We start from the raw sequence: 21,953 nt of genomic DNA on the forward strand, positions 1-21,953 counted from the left end.
CAAGCTCGGACTCAGACCTATCCTCGCAGTCGAGCTGGGTACGGGCGTCAGGATCCACCCTCGACCCCCAGGTCACCCACCTTTCCCAGGCGCCTCCTCCGTGCTCGCCGGTGCCCTCGGCACGGAGGGTCCCCCATGCCTCCCTGCGGCGCCCCCGCTCCAGCCACGCGCCTCTTACCTGCGGCAGGACCCTCGCCGGGTGCTCGGGATGGAGCTCGGGGGGGTGGGCCGGGCCGGGGGACCTCGAGGTTCCATCAGGCCGGCCAACCGCTGCCCCGCGCCACCGCCGCTGAGGTCCATCCTGCTCCGGACCACAAACTTCACAGACGCCGGCGGAGACAAAGGTGCCGCGCGCCCAGGCTCCCCCGCTGCTCGGGCTCCGGGGTTCCGCGGCTCCGGCTACGCGCGGCCTTCCCGAGCGGGGCGCGCTCCGCCCCGCCTGGCCCTGGCCCTGGTCTTGGCGCGGGCGCGGGGCCGGGCGCGGGACGGTCCCCGCAGGGTCCTCGGCCGCGCGCGCAGCTCCATCCCGCGCGGCCGCCGCGCCCCGCCTTATATCCGGCCCGCGCGCGCCCGGCCGGCGGCGGCGCGACTCGCGGCCCAGCCACCGGTTGCTATAGCGATGTCCCCCCCCCCACGTGTTGCTGCCAGCAATTGGCTAAGGGGCCGCGGCGCTTCGCGCACCCGCTCCCGCCCGGCATCGGGAGTGGACACCGGCCTTGTCAGTCATCCCCGCGGCGCGGCCGCGGGCCCCGGCTCCGGCCCCGCTCTCCAGCCTTTTCTCTCCGCCGAGCGCTCGGCGGGGAAGTTCGGGCAGCCCCGGGCAGAGCGCGCGGCAGGCCCGGCGGGAACCCGCAGCGGGGGGTGGGGCGCCGACCGCGCCGTCGCTCCCACCTGCGCGGGACGGGCCTGGGGCTCGCGCGGAGGGCGGGCGGGACCGGCGGGCCGCGGTTCCCGAACCCGCGGGGAGAAGCGCCTCGGCCGCGCCGGGGAGAGTGAGAACTTTGCCACAGACGATCCCGGCCAACTGCGGCTGCGACGTGGCTGCCAAGCGCGTAAAGCCGAGGCGCGGAGGCCGCGGGTCTCCCGGCGCGGCCGGAGCAGGGCCCCCGGGCCGCCACTCCCAGCGCGGACCCCCTTCCCAGGACCCGCGCACGGCTCGCCAGGCGTCTCCGAGCCCCGGAGGGTCTGGGCGCGCCTCCCGTTCCCTCCCCCACGCCGTCCTCCCCAGCCCGGGCCCCCGGAGAGGCCACAGGTGGGGGCACCCCCGGCGCTCCGCGCCCCCGCCAGCAGCCCAAGCGCGGCGCTGAAACGCAACATCTGTGCGCACAATGCGCGCCCGAGCCCACAGCTGCGGGAACAAGGGGAAGAAAGGCGGGGGCGAGCTCGTCAACGCCGTGACAGTCGGCGGAGCGCTCGCCCGTTCCTCCTCTCCTGGAAACCCCGGCGCCCTCCTCCCGGGCCCCTCTCCCGCCGCCGCTCCATTGTTCCCAGCGCTCGGGACAGCTGGAGAGGCAGCGCCCCCGCCGCGCGCCCGCGCCCCTCCCGGGCGAGCCCCGCACCCCGCCCCCACTCCGCCGGCCCCCCGCGCCCGCGCCGCCCCGGACCCGCCAGCGCCCCGTCCCGGGCGTCAAGACAAGTGCCCGCGGGCCCCGTGGCAGGTCACCGGGGCGAGGGCGACCCCCCGTGCCCGCTCCCGCCGGCCGGTGGCTCGGCCTGCCCTCCGTCGCGGGTCAGGCTTGGGCAGCGCTCGGAAAGGCGGAGGGCGGGGAAGGCCAGAGGGGGACCCCCGCTCCTCGGGCCAGCCGCCCGCAGAGCCGCGCCCCAGCTCCACGCCCGGTGCGGAGGGGGTAAGTCACTGCAGGCCGCAGACCCCGGGCCTCCCCGCAGCCTCGTCTCCCCACTGAGGCCCCATTTCTGGGGCTCCTCTGACCGGGTCTCTGCGCCTCCTGCCGCCCTCCTGGGCGCCCGGGCCTCGCCGCACCCCGCGGGCCTGGGGGTGCCCCCTGCGCGGGTCCTGCGCGGGGTTGGGGGGGCAGGCCAGGAGCGGGCGGCGCAGGGGGGCGCGGGAGGGGGCGGGGCGGGCCGTGCGCGCTCTCCTGCCTGGGAACCCGCTTCTCCATGGCAACGGACTGAGCGCAGCGCGAGTGCGCACGGAGCCGGGGATGAGGGGGGCTGCCGCGGCGAAGGCAGGTCTGTTCCTCGCGGGCGGGCGGCGAGGGGCTCCGAGGGAGCGTCCGGGCCGCGGCGGGGGCTTGGGCCGGGAGGGGCGCGCGGGTCCCGCGTCCCCGCAGCTCCCCTGGAGGCGGGGCGCGGGGGAGCGCACGGCGGGCGCGCGGGCGGGGAGCGCGCCGGCCGGCACCGCCGCCCCCGCGCTGTCCGTCCCGGGGCGTCGCGCCCGAGGCCGAGCCCAGGGCTTTCGCGGGTGCCGCCGGCAGCGCGGGGTAGCTCGGACCCACGCAGCCTCGGGCCGAGAACGCGCCCGCGGGGCCCCCAGCGTGTCGGGCGGCTTCTTCCCACCGCCGCGTCGCGCCCCTGGCGTGCGGCTCGCTCTGGGCTCGGCGGCGGCGCGGGAGCCTCGGTGTCCGCTCGGCTGGCGCGCACCGCTGGCCGCTGGCCGCTGGCCGCCGGCCGCGCTCCAGTTAGGTCCCCGAGTCTATCCCAACAGGTCACTCCCTGGCTCTGGGGCTCGGGCGCGCGTCCCTCCCACCGTGCAGAAGCGCGACCGCGGGCCACCCAGGCCCTGCGCTCCTGAGCCGGATTCTAGGGCGGCAGAAACCGAGCTGCCTCCGAATCCTGCAACGGCGCGAGGCCGGATTCGAGTGATGATTTTTCAGCAGGAATGACTCTGGGGCGTTCCTGGGATGACGATAAGTTCCCATTTACGATTTTCACGGCAGTTTCAGAGAAAACTTCCAAACACGAAGCAAATGTTTTTGAAAGACATGCTGATTGGAACGATTTTCTATATGACGAATGAGTGCACTCTATAGAAGTTGGGATCGTTTGGCGGGCGAGTAAAAATACAGCAAACGCAAAATGCCCCAAGTCCCACTAAATGTCCCAACACTGTCAAGGGTCTCTAACGATTTGTTGATACTGCTAATACTTCCTTTGGCTGCTTGCATTCGATATATGTAAAACCTAATGTTCTGTGGTAAGAATCTCATTTTCAATTCAGGGAGCCTCAAACTCTTATAGATCACATACCCAAATGATTAGAATAAATTTACAATTGCTGTATTATCAAAGAATGTGTTTTAAAACAAAACAGGGAGACGGTTCTGGGAAATATGATCATTATGAAGCAAAACACCAACTCCAGGAATTTTAAATGAGATAAGATGAAAATGATAAAACAGTTTCTGAGATACTTGTCTTCAGAAAGTCGAAGTGATTTTTTTCAGTTGAAATGAAAAAAAGTATGATAAAGGAACACAATATTTAATGTACTCTGGGTGTGTGAGTCCCTCTCTGAAATTGCCCTGAAGTTAGGGAATGGAAGGACAAGGGAAAGGGCCGGTGATTCTGCCCTGCTCCTTTGGGGACAGCCAGCGGCCAGTGGCCGGGAGGGTGATGCCTCGCTCCAGGACCATAAATCCATGTGCGAAGGCCCTGGGGTTTACTGCCTTCACTTAAATGGGAAGGGACTGGGAAATGGCTGGTACACTGTGAATTCTTTAGATGGAACACAAGTCACTTACACAAGCACAAGAATTGCCAACCTCACGGGCAGTGCTCAGATTCACTAGAAACTCTGAAGCCCCCACATAGCAACATTAGGATGAGACAGAGTTGAGAGCCCGCCCCCCACCAGTGGCTTACAGTGACCACACACACACACACACACACACACACACACACACTCACTCACAATTTTATTTTTTAAAGGCACTTCTGGAGAAACGTGCTTGAAGGACTGGTGGCCAGCAGGCAGGGGCTTTTCGACTTTCTTTTTCCAACTCTGAAACTGCAATTACGGTAAGACAGGAGAGGAACCAGGTCTGAGTCTGTCTCTGAAAGATGTGGTGGGGACCAGCCCCTGCGCTGGCTCCCTAGTCAGACCCCCACGATCACCCGACAGGTCACGCTCCCTGACTCTGGGCTCGGGCCAGATTTTACTGTTTACAAAACAATGCGATAAACACAGAAACCACCTGGTGTTTGGCAGGTAGGTACACGGCTGCTAGTGCCTGGATTTTATTCTTCTTTACCGAATTGAGCAGAAATTCCATAAAGTGAATGTTTTGTAAGAAAGACTCATTAGCTCTCACTTGGGCGAGAATTTTTTTTTAATGAAAAAAATTTTTTCTTTATGGCACATACTTCAGCTGTCTGCAGCTGAACGGAAAGAGGGGGGCTGGGAGGTGGCTGGCCAGCTCACCCTGGCGTACCGCTCCCTCACGGCGCACCAGCCTGGGCGTGCGCCTCGCCGGGAGCCAGCGTGGGAGTCTGCTTACTTCAGCGTGGGGCAACCCACACAGCCTCACAGCAGAGCTGGTGTCTGCGTTGCTGCGACAGTGGCAGACACAGCCCCTCAGACCTGGCTGCTGCGGAGGGCACGGGCTGGTGGGTGCCTCCTGCCGCGCGCTGCAGCCCTGGCCTGGCACCTGTGCTACCGGGCACGAGTTCCGAACACAGCTCATGCTTTCCTCGCGCTGCTGTGGACAGTTCAGCCTGGGCCGGGCTCTCCCTGGAAGGCGGCAATGGCACCTGAGGACTCAGCTCGCTGTGGAACAGCCACTGGGTGCAGCGTCCACGCTCCGCAGAGCTGTGCCTTGGCGCCTGACCCGGCTCGTAACCGTGACCGGGGAGTGCGGCCGTGGCAGATGGCAGCTCTCTAGCACCCCCCCGCCCCCCCGCCAGGCCCCTCTAGGAAGCCGTGTGCACTGCGGCCTCGCTCCCGGCCTCCCGTCCACCCCAGAAACCAACTCCTAGGTTTCCTTATCACTCCGCACCCCAGGCCTCCCAGACGCCGTTGCTCGCCCTGATCCGCCCTCGCTCCATTGTCCGGGTCTCCAAACGCCCCGAGTATTTTAAAAATGAAGTGCGGAGCACGCTGGCGGGTCACTTCTCGAGAGGGGCCCTGGCTCTCAGCGGGCTCAGAATCAAAGCAGCGGCTTCCTCCAGCTGCCGTCTCCATGACAACGCCTCCCGCTCCGAGGGTCTGTCTTTGGGTGAGGCTCAAGCTCCAGCCCCTGGGGCCCCTCACTCTGATACCTGTTTGCTCCCGTGTTCCCCAGAGTGGGGCTGAGTCCAGGAGGCACGGGGGGGGGAGGGGCAGCTCTGGGTGTGACTGGGGGTCACCTTCCCGCTGGTCTGTCTCCAGGAGGCAGATTTCCGGGGGCACTCGGTGCTTTTCCCTCCTGAAGCCACCAGATAAGCTTGGGGCCGTCGGGTCACCCCGTGCTCCCGTCCCACCTGCAGGGGTGTCACCTCCTCCAAGCAGCCCGAAGCCCAGCTCCTCACATCAGTGCCGCAGCCCCTGGGGGCCCTCACGGCAGAGCTTAGCGGCGTGCCCCACCCAGGCGGGCACCTTCCCTGCCCCCCTGAGCACAGTGGGCACTAGGAGAGCTCCTGGCCCCCGGCCCCCCGGTTCCTGCAGGGGCTCCGGGTTTCATTCAGCTCTGAGGTAGCCAGGAGGACTGGCCTGTGTGTGAGCTGTGTGTGATCAACTCTCCTCGGCAGCTTCCCATCCCTCACTCACACACACACACCTCACACTCAGTACATACACATCACACACATGCACAAACCACACACATGCAGACTTCACACATCTCACACATCACACAGTGCACACACTTCACGCACATACACGCACCTCCCAGTGCACATACCTCACAATATGAACACACTGTACACACCACACATATGTGTACACACCTCACACATGCATGCCCCATTTAATTCATGTGAGCACACCATCATGTAACACACCCCATATGCAAGCATGCACATATCACAGACATAGACCTCACATATATTTACGCAAATGCTCACTCTCCTGCTTGCACACAAATCACATGCATGTACCACTTAATGCACATACTACCTCAACACATACAACAGCTTGCACACATTCACACACCAGCTTACACACAAAATCTCATCATGTACATCACCGCACACGTACACCTCATTATCACACAGTACATACATGTCTGTGTGTAGTTTGGATACAAGCGAAATGCTGCTTTGTTTTCTGGCTGGCAGTGCCAGAGTGCTGTGCTCAGGGATCACTCCCGTCTGGGCCCAAGGAGACCACAGGGGGCGCCATGAATCAAACCCAGGTTGGCCACACCAACGGTGCCTTACCTGCTGTGCTGTCTCTGTGGCCCAAGATGAGTGCATTTACTGGACATGGCTCGGACACTGGCCCCCGTTCCCCGCCGGCCTCGGACAGACACTGACCCATGTTCCCCGCCGGCCTCAGGCAGCTCTCCCGGGGACGTGGCTCGGACACTGGCCCCCGTTCCCTGCTGGCCTCGGGCAGACACTGGCCCCCGTTCCCCGCCGGCCTCGGGCAGCTCTCCCGGGGACGTGGCTCGGACACTGGCCCCCGTTCCCTGCTGGCCTCGGGCAGACACTGGCCCCCGTTCCCTGCCGGCCTCGGGCAGACACTGACCCATGTTCCCCGCCGGCCTCGGGCAGCTCTCCCGGGAGCCCCCGTCTGTGCAGCGAAATCTCAGTTTCCAGATGAGAAACCAACATCACAAGAGACAAGGGGGTACTCCAAGAGAGTCAATGCTAACACCTCAGTGAACATGCATGTGCACACAAATGTCCATGTGACACACAAACCCCTGTGCACACATATCCACTGGACACACATCCATGTGCACACCCATACAAACATGCACATGCATGAACATACATGCACCCATCTGTGTGCATACACACCCATGTGAAAATGCATCCACGCACACCCAGGGGCAACATCCACATGCACATACATCAGGGTGCACACACACCCATATGTACACGGGCACACGTCCACATGCACTTACATCCATGTACACAATGCACATCCACATGCACACACATCCACAGGCACACAATCCGTGTGCACATACATCCAAATATAGCCACTGCATGCACACATACACCCATGTGCACATGCGATCCACGCGCACACCCATCCACGTGAACCCACATCCCTGTGCACACACACCCACCCACATGGATGCAGTCCACGCCCACATCCACGCCCACATCTGTCCATGTGCATGCACACCCACACGCACACACAGCCTGTGCATGTACCCAGGTGTCCGTGCACACACGTGGGCTGCGGCAGAGAGCAGGTCCTGGGCCTCTGCCAGGGCTGACAGGGGTCCTGACGGGGACAGAAGCCCCTGACGTAGCCGGGCTCGGGGTGCCCCTGTGTGCTCTGCCCCTCCCCACCACACGCCACCCAGAAGAGGCACCGCTGCGAGTCCACCAGGCTTCTCCCGGGCAGAGTGCACGGCCAGGCCCCACACGGTGGACTGTGCGGCTGCACCACGCCCAGGCCCCGGGCCCCGGGCGGCCCCCAGCAGGCCCCAGCACTGACCACCGGGGCTGCAGCTTGCGCACAGAAAGACCTGCCAGAAGTCCCGGTGCTGCTTTCCCAGCTGGCGCCGTACCCCACCCCTGCACACACACCCTGCACTCCATCCCTGCACGCCCCACCCCAACAGACACCCTGCACTCTATTTCTGCAGGCCTCACCCCCCCACACCCCTGCATGCCCCACCCCTGCACACACACCCTGCACTCCATCCCTGCAGGCCTCACCCCTACACACACCCCTGCACTCCATCCCTCACCCCTACACACACCCCTGCACTCCATCCCTGTACGCCCCACCCCAACAGACACCCTGCACTCTATTTCTGCAGGCCTCACCCCCCCACACCCCTGCATGCCCCACCCCTGCACACACACCCTGCACTCCATCCCTGCAGGCCTCACCCCTACACACACTCCTGCACTCCATCCCTGCACACCCCACACCTGCACACACCCTGCACTCCATCCCTGCAGGCCTCACCCCTGCCACACCCTGCACTCCATCCCTGCACACCCCACTCCAACAGACACCCTGCACTCTATCACTGCAGGCCTCACTCCCCCACACACCCCTGCACTCCATCCCTGTACGCCCCACCCCAACAGACACCCTGCACTCTATTTCTGCAGGCCTCACTCCCCCACACCCCTGCATACCCCACCCCTGCACACACACCCTGCACTCCATCCCTGCAGGCCTCACCCCTACACACACCCCTGCACTCCATCCCTGCACGCCCCACACCTGCACACACCCTGCACTCCATCCCTGCATACCCCACCCCTACACACACCCCTGCACTCTATCCCTGCACTTCATCCCTGCACAACCTACCTCCATACACACACCCTACACTTCATCCCTGTACACCCCACCCCTACACACACAACCCTGCACTCCATCCCTGCAGGCCTCACCCCTACACACACCCTGCACTCTATCCCTGCATGCTCCACCCCTACACACATCCCTGCACTCCATCCCTGCACGCCCCACCCCTGCACTTCATCTCTGTACAACCCACCTCTATACACACACCCTGCACACCCCACCCCTACACACACAACCCTGCACTCCATCCCTGCATGCCCCACCCCTACACACACCCTGCACTCTATCCCTGCATACTCCATCCCTACACACACCCCTGCACTCCATCCCTGCATGCCCCACACCTGCACATGCACCCCTGCAACACACACCCTGCACTCCATCCCTGAACACCCCACCCCTACCCACACACCCTGCACTCCATCCCTGCAGGCCTCACCCCTACACACACCCTGCACTTTATCCCTGCACACCCCACCCCTACACACACAACCCTGCACTCCACCCCTGCACGCACCCCTGTACTCCATCCCTGAACACTCTATTCTGACACACACACCCCTGCACATTCATCCCTACACACACCCTGCACTCCATCCGTGCACGCCCCACCCCAAAACACACACCCCTACACACCATCCTTGCACACACACCCCTGCATTCCATCCCTGCACGCCTCACCCCTACACACATACCCCTGCACTCCATTCCTGCACACACCTCTGTACTCCATCTCTGCACACTCCATCCTGACACACACACCCCTGCACATTCATCCCTGCATCCCCCACCCCTACACACACAACCCTGCACTCCATCCCTGTACACCCCCCTACACTCCATCTCTGCACACCCCACTCCTACACACATACCCTGCACTCCATCCCTGCACACCATCCCTGCACACTCCATCCTGACACACACACACCCCTGCACTCCATCTCTGCACACCCCACCCCTACACACACACCCCTGTACTCCATCCCTGCACACTCCATCCTGACACACACACACCTGCAGATTCATCCCTGCAGATTCATCCTGCACACTCCACTCCGGCACGGTCCACCCCTATGTGCTCCACCCCTGCACACTCCATCTTGACACACACACCTGCACATTCATCCCTGAGCACTCCATCCCTACACGGTCCATCCCTGCACACACACCCCTCCATGCTCCAACCTGCTCTCCCTTTACCCTGTCACCCCAGCATGCACCCCTTGGCCCCTTCACCTGCTGGCATGCTAAGACTGTGATGTCTTTCCTTTCATCGCAGACAGAATATGGGTTGTATCAACATTGCTTTCAAGCCTCACGATCTCCATGAAGTGAATATTAGGAGCAGAAACCTTCTCTAGTGACCCTGCAGGCGCTGGTGCCACACAGGAGGGTCGCCCCCTCCAGCTCAGCCCGCATCTGCATGTCACCCCAAGGCTGGGGCGAAGGGCCCCTGTGTCTTCAGAAGCAGGGACCAAGACCAGCCCTCTGTCCTGGCACCACTCTAAGGGCTGGAAGCTGCACAATGGTAACCTCACCTAAAAATGGAGATTTTCCTGATGCCTCCGGTCACTGTTCCCTTGCCAGTGGGGAAGAAATCTTGTTCAGCCCTGCATAGCATGTTCCTCACAGCAGAGACACAGAGATAGGAAGTGGAGGGGTGACAAGGAGATGTGACAGGAAGACAAGACAGAATGTGACCGGAAGAACAGGGAGAGTGTGACAGGAAGATAGAGAATGTGACATGAAGAACAGGGAGATGTGACAAAAAGAACAGGGAGTGTGACAAGAAGACACAGAGAGTGAGGCAGGAAGAACAGGGAGAGTGTGACAGGAAGACACAGAAAATGTAACAGGAAGACACAGGGAGAGGTGATAGGAAGAACAGGGAGATGTGACAAGAAGACATAGGGAGTGTGACAAGAAGAACAGGAAAAGGTGATAGGAAGAACAGGGAGAGGTGACAAGAAGACACAGTGTGACAGAAAGAACAGGGAGAGTGTGACAGGAAGACACAGAGAGTGTGACAGGAAGACACAGAGAGCGTGACAGGAAGAACAGGGAGAGTGTCATAGGAAGACACAGAGAGTGAGACAGGAAGACACAGGGAGAGGTGATAGGAAGAACAGGGAGAGTGTGACAGGAAAACATGGAGAGTGTGACAGGAAGAACAGGAAAAGTGTCACAGGAAGACACAGAAAGTGTGTGACAGGAAGAACAGGAAAAGTGTCACAGGAAGACACAGAAAGTGTGTGACAGAAAAAAACAGGGAGAGGTGACAGGAATATACAAAGAGTGAGGCAAGAAGAACAGGGAGAGGTGACAGGAAGAACAGGGAGAGTGTGACAGGAAGATAGAGTATGGCAAGAAGAACAGGGAGAGGAAACAGGAAGACATAACAGTGTAGCAAGAAGAACAGGGAGAGGTGACAGGAAGAACAGGGAGAGGTGACAGGAAGAACAGGGAGAGCTGACAGGAAGAACAGGGAGAGGTGACAGGAAGAACAGGGAGAGGTGACAGGAAGAACAGGGAGAGGTGACAGGAAGAACAGGGAGAGGTGACAGGAAGAACAGGGAGAGGTGACAGGAAGAACAGGGAGAGGTGAGAGGGAAGAATAGGGAGAAGTAAGTGACAGAGACTCAGGCAGAAGTAACAGAAATTACAGGGAGAGTTAACAGGACAACCAGGGAGGGGACAGGAAGACGCTGGGAGAGAGGTGAGACCCAGAGGAGGTGAGAAGGGGACAGAGAAGAGCGACAGGCGGGCGATGCAGAGGCGCCACAGCCCCAGCAATGCTGTGTCTGGACAACAGGGGTGAAGAGGAACGGCCTGCTGGAGCCTGAGCCGTGCCGGGAGGATGCCACGAGAGGCGTTGCTCACCGCCGCGGCCCCCGGCTGAGCCATCCTGAAAATCCCCAGGAACCACCTGACTGAAGCTTGAGGAACTTTCACCTCAGCTCACTGAGGCGTGCTCCCTCTGCTCCTGGGGCTGTGACCCGAGCAAGTCTCCACGCGTGTGGGCCCATTCCACAGAAATGAGGCATTACCAGTCGGCTTACTTTTCGTGCATTACGCTTTTTCTTATATAACTAACGCAGATCAAAAGCATGTATCACATGGTAAATGAAGCAAAGTCAGTACCTGCCTTTATCAATGTTTAAAAGCACAATCACGTGCATTTATAGTAAAACTTGAAAAAACATACCAATAATTCCCCCCCTTTTCTCTCTCTCTCTCTCTCACACACACACATACACACACACACTCACACAACACACTCTCTCTCTCTCACATACACACACACACACTCTCTCACACACACACTCTCTCTCTCTCTCTCTCTCTCTCTCTCTCTCTCTCTCACACACACACACACACACACACACACACACACACACCCTCCTGGCAGGCCTCAGGGGGACCCTAGGCAGTGCCGAGGAGAAAACCCAGGTGGGCTGAGTGCGAGGGAACCAATGCCTCACCCCTGAGCCATCCCTCCAGCCCTAACAAAACCATCTCGTCTCTTCACAGAGTCCCGATTCCCCCATAAGTGGGACAAAGCCCTGCCGCCATTTCAGAGCCACCCACAGCTGGGTGGCATGTGAAGGGGTCCATCTGGCCCCTGCCCACCCCACCAGGGCGACACGCTCAGGGCGAAAGGAAGTGTGGACAGAATCACAGTCTTTCCTGACAGGACCCAAAGAGAGAAGAGCGACAGCCGGGCCAGGAGTCCCGAGCACTGGTTCCTTCCCTGCTGCGGCAAGAGGGGGTCCCCCTCACCCCCAAAGTCCAGACAGCGGGACCCCCACAAGCAGCCCCTCCGGGCAAGAGCGAGGACCGACACATGTCCCTGGGGGTGCCAGGGAAGCATGGAGTCGCGCCCAGAGCCCCCCGCCCGGGGTCATCAGGAGAGCAGAGAGGAAGGGGCTGAGCTGCTGCCTTGACCCCGACCTGGCTCTCCAGGCCACGGAGTCCAGGATGGACACAGCCACAGAGACCAGCCCTGCCCTCCCGCAGACCACTCCTCCCCTCCCCCTCCCCGCCTCACACACCACTCGGGACCCTCCGGCTCTCTCCCGAGGGCAAGGAAGGCAAGGCGGGCCTGTGAGCCTGGGTGGGGGTGAGGGGCCGCCTCCACTCAGAGCCCCTCAGAGATCCCGGGCCTGTGGAAGCTGAGCTGCTGCTGCCTCGGGGCATGCCTGGGGCCACCTGGAGCCCCCCAATCTCAGTCTAGTCCAGCCCGCCTTTGTGTCTTGTCACACTCTAGGCCACACCCAGGTGCATGTAGGAATGCACACAGGCACACACAAACACACATAGAGGCACACACAGACACGCAAACACACACAAAGACACAGACACACACAGGCACAGAGAGATACATAGACATATATAAGTACACACAGGCACACACAGACACACACAAGCACACACAGGCACACACAGACATGCAAACACACACAAAGACACAGACATACACAGGCACAGAGAGATACACAGACATATATAAGTACATACAAGCACACACAGACACACACAGGCACACACAGACATGCACAGACACAGACACACACACAAGTAAACACAGAGGCATATACAGGCACACACAGACCCACAGACACACAGAGGGACACAGACACACAGAGGTACACAAAGGCACACGCAGGCACATAGATACAGGCACACAGGTACAGAGACACACAGGCACACACAGAATTACACACAGAGGCACACGCAGGCACACAGACACGCACAGGCACACACGGCACACACAGGCACACAGAAACACACAGACACACATAGGCACGCATAAGCACACACAGACACAGGCACAGAGAGATACACGACATATAAGTACATACAAGCACACACAGACACACACAGGCACAGCCCCGCGCCCTCACCGCAGACCTCGGTGGCGGGAAGCTGGCCCAGGACGAGCTCACAGCCGCCCCCCTGGGCTCCCTCGGCGTCTGTCCCAGGTGCCCGATGGGGACAGAGGGACCAACCCTCGGCAGTCACCAGCCCTAACTCTCGGGTCTCCCCTCTGGGAGACGGAAGTGTGAGCTGAGAGGAGCAGGAGCCGCCTGAAGGGGCAGAGAAACGCAGGCGCGTGTGCCAGCCGCCCTCAGCCACAGCCCTCACAGCAGGGGCCTGTCACCATCACAGTCCCTGTCACCAGCCCACAGTCCCCATCACCGTCACACAGTCCCTGTCACCACTCGATAGTTTCTGTCACCGTCACACAGTCCCTGTCACCATCACATAGTCCACATTACCACCACAGTCCCTGTCACCACTAAACAGTCCTTGTCACCAGCCCACAATCCCCGTCACCGTCACACAGTCCCTGTCACCATCACACAGTCCCCATCACTGTCACACGGTCCCTGTCACTGTTACACAGTCCCTGTCACCAGTCAATAGTCCCTATCACCAGCCCACAATCCCTGTCACCGTCACAGTCCCCATCACCGTCACAGTCCTTGTCACTGTCACAGTCCCTGTCACCGTCACAGTGCCTGTCACAATTCCCATCACCATCACAGTCCCCGTCACCGTCATAGTCCTTATCACCATCACAGTCCTCATCACCATCACAGTCCCTGTCACCGTCCCCATAATCCATCATAGTCCCTGTCACCATCACAGTCCCCATCACCGTCACAGTCCTTATCACCATCATAGTCCCTGTCACCATCACAGTCCCCATCACCGTCACAGTCCTTATCACCATCACAGTCCCTGTCACCATCCCCATAAACCATCACAGTGCCTGTCACCATCACAGTCCCCGTCACTGTCACAGACCCTGTCACCATCACAGTTCCCATCACACAGTCCCTGTTACCACCACACAGTCCCTGTCACTGTCACAGTCCCTGTCACAGTCCTTGTCACAGTCCTGATCACCATTACAGTCCCCGTCACCATCACAGTTCCTGTCACCATCACAGTTCCTGTCACCGTCACAGTCCCCGTCACCATCACAGTCCCCGTCACCATCACAGTTCCTGTCACCATCACAGTTCCTGTCACCGTCACAGTCCCTGTCACTGTCACAGTTCCTGTCACCATCACAGTCCCTGTCACAGTCCCTGTCACCATCACAGTCCCCGTCACCGTCACAGTTCCTGTCACCATCACAGTTCCTGTCACCATCACAGTCCCCGTCACCATCACAGTTCCTGTCACCATCACAGTCCCTGTCACAGTCCCTGTCACCATCACAGTCCCCGTCACCGTCACAGCCCCTGCCCATCTGGGGTTGCTCAGAGAGCACCTCATGGCACTGCGGGGCGTCAGCGTCGTGCACGGAGGCAGGGCTGGCCAGGCCCCATGTTGCCATGACAGACCACCCGCCTGCGGCTGAATGCTCTCCTTGTGCCACCCTGCGCACGCCCCCTCGTGCCAGCCAGGGCACGTGGCGTAATTTATCCAGCCCCTCCCCCCCCGACAGCCGGGCTCCCAGACGGCTGATTTCACAGTTCGTTGCTGCTAACGGGGGCGTGGTGCTGAGGGGCTGCCTCCTTCCTGCAGTGCTCCTGCTCCGGGCGCTGGCTCCCAGGAAGGGCCGTGATGTGGGAAGGAGGCCCCAGGGGCACACGCACGTGCCGACTCTTGGCTCCGGGGTGTGGAGAGTTGGAAGTGCTGGCCAGTACGCGGCACCGGGGAGCGCCTGGGCCATGATCAGGGCAAAGGAAAATAAACTCTCCTGAGGCTGGTTCTGCCAGAGCTGCCCCGCACAGAAGCAGCAGCTCTGGCCCCGCACAGGAGACTGTCTGCTGTCGGCCCGGAGCAGCCAGGGCACAGGCGGGGCCGGACACGGCCGGGACTCGCTCAGCCCAGCCCCCCGCCCCTGCCAGCAGCCATCTGCACCCCAGAGCCAACCTCTCTTGCAAACTCTGGTGGAAACGTGCCTCAGGAGCCCCCCGGGGCCGAGCTCCCGAGGGGAGTGCGCCCCACTCTGCCCTCACCCCGCAGACATTCGTCATGCACCACTTCCTGGGGGCGCCAGCTCAGCTTTAGGGAAGGGCTTTGCTGGTGGGATTACAGGGGTGACGGGGTGACAGGGGTCACTGGGGTCACAGGAGTCCCAGGCTTCATAGGGGTCACTGGGGTCACAGGGGTCACAGGGGTGACAGGGATCCCGGGGTCACAGGGATCCAGGGGTCACAGGGTCACAGGATTCCAGGAGTCACAGGGGTCCCCGGGGTCACAGGATTTCAGGGGTGGCAGAGATCCCAGAGGTCATAGGGGTGACAGGGATCCCAGGGGTGGCAGAGATCCCAGAGGTCACAAAGGTCACTGGGGTCCCAAAAGTCACAGGGATCCCAGGGGCCACAGGGGTCACAGGGTCACAGGAGTCACAGGGACCCCAGGGATCACAGGGTCACAGAGATCCCAGGGATCCCAGAGGTCACTGGGGTCACTGGGATCATAGGAGTCACAGGGATGCCAGGGGTGACAGGGGTCCCAGGGTGACAGGGCCCCAGGGTCACGGGGTCACGGGGCCCAGGGGTCACGGGGAGTGGGTAAGAGGGAGCACGGCTTATGCCGGGTGCCTGAAACCCAGGTTCCAGCTGTGGTTGTTTGACTCAGAGCACCATGAGGCGAGGGAACGAGCCCACGGGCACCGGCTTGGCTGCAGGAGACAGTTCACAGAGGAGGGGCCCTGAGAGCCCTCACGCACCCTTCACCCCTGCCCGCTCCTGCCCGTGTTCTGCGCAGGAGCACCCCCGTCACCATCGGTCAGCCTGGCTGTCCGTCCTCCACCACCGTGTCTGTCCGTCCTCCAACACCCACCCCCCGTCCACCCCACACCCACCGTCACCCGCCAGTCACCACTGCCGCTGGCCTTCCGCCCACTCACCGTCCACCCTTCCTCCCTCATCTGTCCACCCATCAGCCCGGCCACGATCACTCCTCCCACCCTCCCGTCTGTGCTCCATCCGCTCTGACGGCCACTACCCGCCGTCCAGCTACCCACACGCTCCCCCACTACCCACTCACCTGCCCACCCACTTGCCACCCCCAACAAACGTCTACGGATAAACCGTGTTCTGCAGAAACAACAGTGTTAATACAAATCCGAAAAATAAGACCAAAAATAGTATCTGGACACATAGAACAGTGAAGTCTGTCAAAATGAAATAAACAGCAGAATGAACTCAGGAGGTCCCGATCGATGTTCAGAAAACCACACCACCACACTGGGCGCTCCGGCCTCAGGCTCAAGTGCAGGCCCCTGACTGGGGGCTCAGTGCCCACTCTAACACCAGGTGGCCCCGGCCAAGCTCCTCTGCCACACGGCAGTCAGGCCGTGCCACTCTGGCAGAAGTCCCGGGGACCCCGGTGGCTCGGACATTAACTTTGGGAGCCGCCTCTGAGCTCCGCCCAGCCCAGGCTGCGGCAGGCGGGGACAGTACTGCCTAACCCTGACACCTTGACTCCCTACACAGGCAGTGGACGCACGTGCCGAGCCTGGGCGTGGAGCATGTCCAGAGCCCTCAACAGCCTCACTCCTTAGAGGGCCAGTGGCGGGGCCACAAGCTGCTTCCGGGGCCCGGGGCCGGGACAAGGCAGGACGCCCAGCACATCTCCGCCCCCTTCGCACGCAGGTGGCTGGACTGGGACTGGACTCACGTGTCCGAGGGCCTGGGAGGACCTGGGGTCTCTCACACCTGCCGGGAGCTGGAGCTGGGGGTACTGTCTGCAGGGTACAGCAGAGGGGAGCCGCGTCCCCGGACACAGCCAACCCTGCTTCTAGTCAGGGCAGCTGGCCTGGGGCAAGAAACGGCACCAGCTGCCTCGCCCGGGACGCCCTTCGGAATGCAGGTCTGTGCCCAGGGGCGCCTGGGGACGTGACCCAGGACACGGGGAAGGAGTGTCCCCACCCAGCCACACTGCTCGTCCCAGCCCCAGCCCCCGCCGGAAGGTCAGAGAGTGGAAGGTCCGGGAGCTGGAGCTGCTAGGGGCGGCCTGAGCTCAGGGACTGGCAGCTGGACCCACCTCCCAGCACCTCAAGGACTGAATTCGCAGCTCACCCAGACCCAGTTTATCCCCCCAGCCCCCTCCTGAAAACACGCTTCTGGTCACTGAAGTCACCGTCTTCGATCCTTGGCCACACCCATGCTGGTGGAGACAGGTGTGTTTCCCAGTAAGTGGATCCTCAAGACGCCAAGTCCAGTCTATTCCCACTGGGGGTCTGTGTGTGGGCAACATCCCTCGGGGTCCTGAGCCCCGGGACCCAGGCATGATGGCAAGTGGTGATGGCTCAGGCGTCCCCATGGCTCAATCCATAGCTCAATGCATGGCATATCCATGGCTCAGGTATATCTGTGGCTCAGGTGTCCCCATGGCTCAATCCATAGCTCAATGCATGGCATATCCATGGCTCAGGTGTATCCGTGGCTCAGAATAGCTCAGGTGTATCTGTGGGAGGTGTATCCGTGGCTCAGGATAGCTCAGGTGTATCTGTGGGAGGTGTATCCGTGGCTCAGGATAGCTCAGGTGTATCTGTGGGAGGTGTATCCGTGGCTCAGGATAGCTCAGATGTATCTGTGGCTCAGAATAGCTCAGGTGTATCTGTGGGAGGTGTATCCGTGGCTCAGGATAGCTCAGATGTATCTGTGGCTCAGAATAGTCAGGTGTATCTGTGGGAGGTGTATCCGTGGCTCAGGATAGCTCAGGTGTATCTGTGGCTCAGAATAGTCAGGTGTATCTGTGGGAGGTGTATCCGTGGCTCAGGATAGCTCAGATGTATCTGTGGGAGGTGTATCCATGGCTCAGGATAGCCCAGGTGTATCCGTGGCTCAGGATAGCTCAGGTGTATCCGTGGCTCAGGATAGCTCAGGTGTATCTGTGGGAGGTGTATCCATGGCTCAGAATAGCTCAGGTGTATCTGTGGGAGGTGTATCCGTGGCTCAGGATAGCTCAGGTGTATCTGTGGCTCAGGATAGCTCAGGTGTATCTGTGGGAGGTGTATCCGTGGCTCAGGATAGCTCAGGTGTATCCGTGGCTCAGGATAGCTCAGGTGTATCTGTGGGAGGTGTATCCGTGGCTTAGGATAGCTCAGGTGTATCCATGGCTCAGGATAGTTCAGGTGTATCCGTGGCTCAGGATAGCTCAGGTGTATCTGTGGGAGGTGTAACCGTGGCTTAGGATAGCTCAGGTGTATCCATGGCTCAGGATAGTTCAGGTGTATCTGTGGCTCAGGATAGCTCAGGTGTATCTGTGGGAGGTGTATCCATGGCTCAGAATAGCTCAGGTGTATCTGTGGGAGGTGTATCCGTGGCTCAGGATAGTTCAGGTGTATCTGTGGCTCAGGATAGCTCAGATGTATCTGTGGGAGGTGTATCCATGGCTCAGGATAGCTCAGGTATATCTGTGGGAGGTGTATCTGTGGCTCAGGATAGCTCAGGTGTATCTGTGGTAGGTGTATCTGTGGCTCAGGATAGCTCAGGTGTATCTGTGGGAGGTGTATCCGTGGCTCAGGATAGCTCAGGTGTATCCATGGCTCAGGATAGCTCAGGTGTATCTGTGGCTCAGGATAGCTCAGGTGTATCTGTGGGAGGTGTATCCGTGGCTCAGGATAGCTCAGGTGTATCCATGGCTCAGGATAGCTCAGGTGTATCTGTGGCTCAGGATAGCTCAGGTGTATCTGTGGGAGGTGTATCCATGGCTCAGGATAGCTCAGGTGTATCTGCACCTCAGGTGTATTCGTGGTTCAGGATTGTCCAGGGGTATCTGTGGTCCAGGCATTTCTGTGGCTTAGTGTATCCACAGGTAGGCACATGTGGTTCACTGTATCCGTGGCTTAAGTGTATCTTAGCCAGGTGTATCTGTGGCCCAGGTATATCCATGGCTCGGGTGCGTCTGTGGCTCCGGCATGCCCAGGGTGTGGTGTATGAATGGCTCAGTCGGGGGGGAGGTGGCCAAGGTGCCAAACAGCTTCGGGAGGCTCCAGCTTGTCTGAGGTGCAGGTCTGGGATCACGTCTGGGCAACGCGCCACCCTCCTGCCCAAGCATGCTGCCAAGGACAGTCTTGCTCCAGACCCGTGTCCACTTCTGCTGACAGCACTGAGATGCCGTGGACACTGTGGGCACGGAGGGGCTTGTAGGCAGAGGCTGGGCAGGAAGGGCATCACTGTGATTCAAAGTCTGCTTTTGTTACAACAGCCAAGCCTTCTGCCGGCTCCCCTCCCCGCCTCTCCTGCACACCGACCGTGGCTTGGCTGGCGGCTTAGAACCCGGGAGGCCTCTTGGTAAGGCTGGTCCATGGGTCACCTTCAGGAATGCTCAGGGCCCACAGGACAGTCTCCCGTGGGGACACTGCTGCCCTCAGCTCCTCAGCCCTCCAGCATGGCACCGGGGACGGGATGTGGGGACTGAGGCCATGGGGAGCAGGAGAGCCGTGCCTTGAGCACCTTGGAGTCCTAGCTGTCAGGCTGAGGATGCAGGTGTGGAGAGACAGGTGTGCACAGACATGCAAGTGAAGAAGGGATGGGGAGATGGATGTGATGAGAAGAGCATGCAGAGGTGGGTGTGGGGGGAGGGGTGTGCAGACAGATGTGCAGTTACAGGTGTGCAGAGGCGCGTGTGCAGACGGGTGTGCAGAGATGGTGTGCAGAGGCGGGTGTGTAGTTAAGGGTGTGCAGAGATGGTGTGTACAGGTGGGTGTGCAGGTGGGTGTGCAGAGGCGGGTGTTCAGTTATGGGTGTGCAGAGGTGGGTGTGCAGGGGCAGGTGTGCAGAGGCGGGTGTGCAGAGGTGGGTGTGCAGGGGCGGGTGTGCAGAGGTGGGTGTGCAGGGGCGGGTGTGCAGGGGCGGGTGTGCAGTTATGGGTGTGCAGAGGCGGGTGTGCAGGGGCGGGTGTGCAGAGGCGGGTGTGCAGGGGCGGGTGTGCAGAGGCGGGTGTGCAGGGGCGGGTGTGCAGGGGTGGGTGTTCAGTTATGGGTGTGCAGAGGCGGGTGTGCAGGGGTGGGTGTGAAGTTATGGGTGTGCAGGGGCGGGTGTGCAGAGGCGGGTGTGCAGGGGCGGGTGTGCAGGGGTGGGTGTGCAGGGGTGGGTGTGCAGGGGTGAGTGTGCAGGGGCGGGTGTGCAGTTATGGGTGTGCAGAGGCGGGTGTGCAGGGGTGGGTGTGCAGGGGTGGGTGTGCAGTTATGGGTGTGCAGGAGCGGGTGTGCAGGGGTGGGTGTGCAGTTATGGGTGTGCAGAGGCGGGTGTGCAGCTCCCGGCCTGCACATCTGCGAGTCTGGGGTCTGGCAGTGAGGCGGGCACTGCTGGCGGGCCCCGCTGGCCCGAGCCCACTGAGCCTGAGCTCTCCTGCGGCCTGGGCCATGGGAGCTCGTGGGGACAGGCCACCAGCAATGCCGCCGACCTGGTCGGGAGGACCCTGCCCAGGCCCCCAGGGACCCCCGCGCCGAGGGCAGCAGGGGCTGGGCTGCCCGGAGCACAGCACGTCCCACTGGCCACCTGCACGTCCTGAGCTGATGTCACTGGGCGTGGCCTTGGCACCCGGCACCGGCCTGGTGCTGCTTCCTGGAGCTGCCCAGGGCTGGGGGGTCACTCGCAGGGTGCCGGCCCTTCTCTCCACCTGCACCTGTCTGCGCGGGACCGTCTCTGCAGCGGCCCCTCGGGGGCGCACAGGCAGGCCTGCTCGGGGCCACGGGTACCTGTGCCCCTGGGGCCGTGCTCCGGCAGGAGGGAGACCCCCCAGAGGGGCCTCTCGCTGAGGACAGAGCCGCGGCCCCCTCGTGGGAGGGGACCCGCCACTCAGCGCCCGGCACCCCAGCGGGCAGCCCCAGGGTCCACACCTCTGAGGGGACACAGCAGGCATTGGCCGGGACCCTCCGCTCGGGCTCCCAGCCTGCCCACACCCCGGCTTTTATTTGAAGTGGAAGGGGCCTGCCTCCTCAGCAGCGTGGCCTCGGGGGCCAGGCCGGTGACACTCGGCCCGACAGACCGACCTGAGGGTGAACCCGTGACTCAGCCTGAGGTGCTCTGAGGCCTCAGAGCTGGCATGGAGGCTGGCGCCTGGCCACACCCATGGGGTGCCGGGATGCCAGGGACAGAGCTGGGCCCTCTGAGCTCGCTCCTGGTCCCTCCCGCCCCCCAGTTAGGGGCTGTGCCACCTGGGTCTGTGCCCACTGCACCCAGCTGGCCCCCGGGCCCCTCTGCTTGAGCCAGTACAGAGCACAGGTACGGATGGTGAGAGAGGGCCAGGGGTAGATCCCAACACAGCCACGACGGAGAACCCCCGCACACACCAGGCAGGGCTGGTCGGGACAGCGGGCAGGGGTGGTCAGGACAGCAGGTAGGGGTGGTCGGGAGTGCGGGCAGGGGATGGTCGGGACAGCGGGAGGGGGCTGGTCAGCAGAGCAGGTGGGGCTGGTCAGGACAGTGGGCGGGGGCGGTCAGGAGAGCAGGTGGGGGGTGGTTGGGAAAGCGGGCAGGGGTGGTCGGGACAGCAGGAGGGGGTGGTCAGGAGAGCGGGCAGGGGGTGGTCGGGAGAGCGGGTGGGGGCGGTCGGGACAGTGGGTGGGGGGTGGTCGGGACAAAGGCAGGTC

General features: G+C 61.5%; 2 protein-coding genes across 2 annotated transcripts in view; one reads left to right on the forward strand and one right to left on the reverse strand.

Moving 5' to 3' along the window:
* Nucleotides 1-21,953, reverse strand: part of PTPRN2 (protein tyrosine phosphatase receptor type N2) — a 205,173-nt gene that overhangs the window by 51,070 nt on the left and 132,150 nt on the right. The window lies entirely within an intron of this gene.
* On the forward strand, nucleotides 184-11,612 carry LOC129403681 (collagen alpha-1(I) chain-like). Its single transcript, XM_055133874.1, has 3 exons — nucleotides 184-1,847; nucleotides 3,889-3,978; nucleotides 9,663-11,612. The coding sequence occupies exons 1-2, from the start codon at nucleotides 209-211 to the stop codon at nucleotides 3,963-3,965; spliced, it is 1,716 nt and encodes a 571-aa protein (XP_054989849.1). The 5' UTR covers nucleotides 184-208; the 3' UTR covers nucleotides 3,966-3,978; nucleotides 9,663-11,612.

The sequence above is a fragment of the Sorex araneus genome, chromosome 1 (genome assembly GCF_027595985.1).
Source record: "Sorex araneus isolate mSorAra2 chromosome 1, mSorAra2.pri, whole genome shotgun sequence".
NCBI classification, from domain to species: Eukaryota; Metazoa; Chordata; class Mammalia; order Eulipotyphla; family Soricidae; genus Sorex; species Sorex araneus.

Coding starts and splice junctions, on each gene's coding strand:
- LOC129403681 (XM_055133874.1), top strand. CDS start 209: ATGGAGCTCGGGGGGGTGGGCCGGGCCGGGGGACCTCGAGGTTCCATC. Junction 1,848..3,888: donor CCACGCCCGGTGCGGAGGGG/GTAAGTCACTGC, acceptor TATTTTTTAAAG/GCACTTCTGGAGAAACGTGC.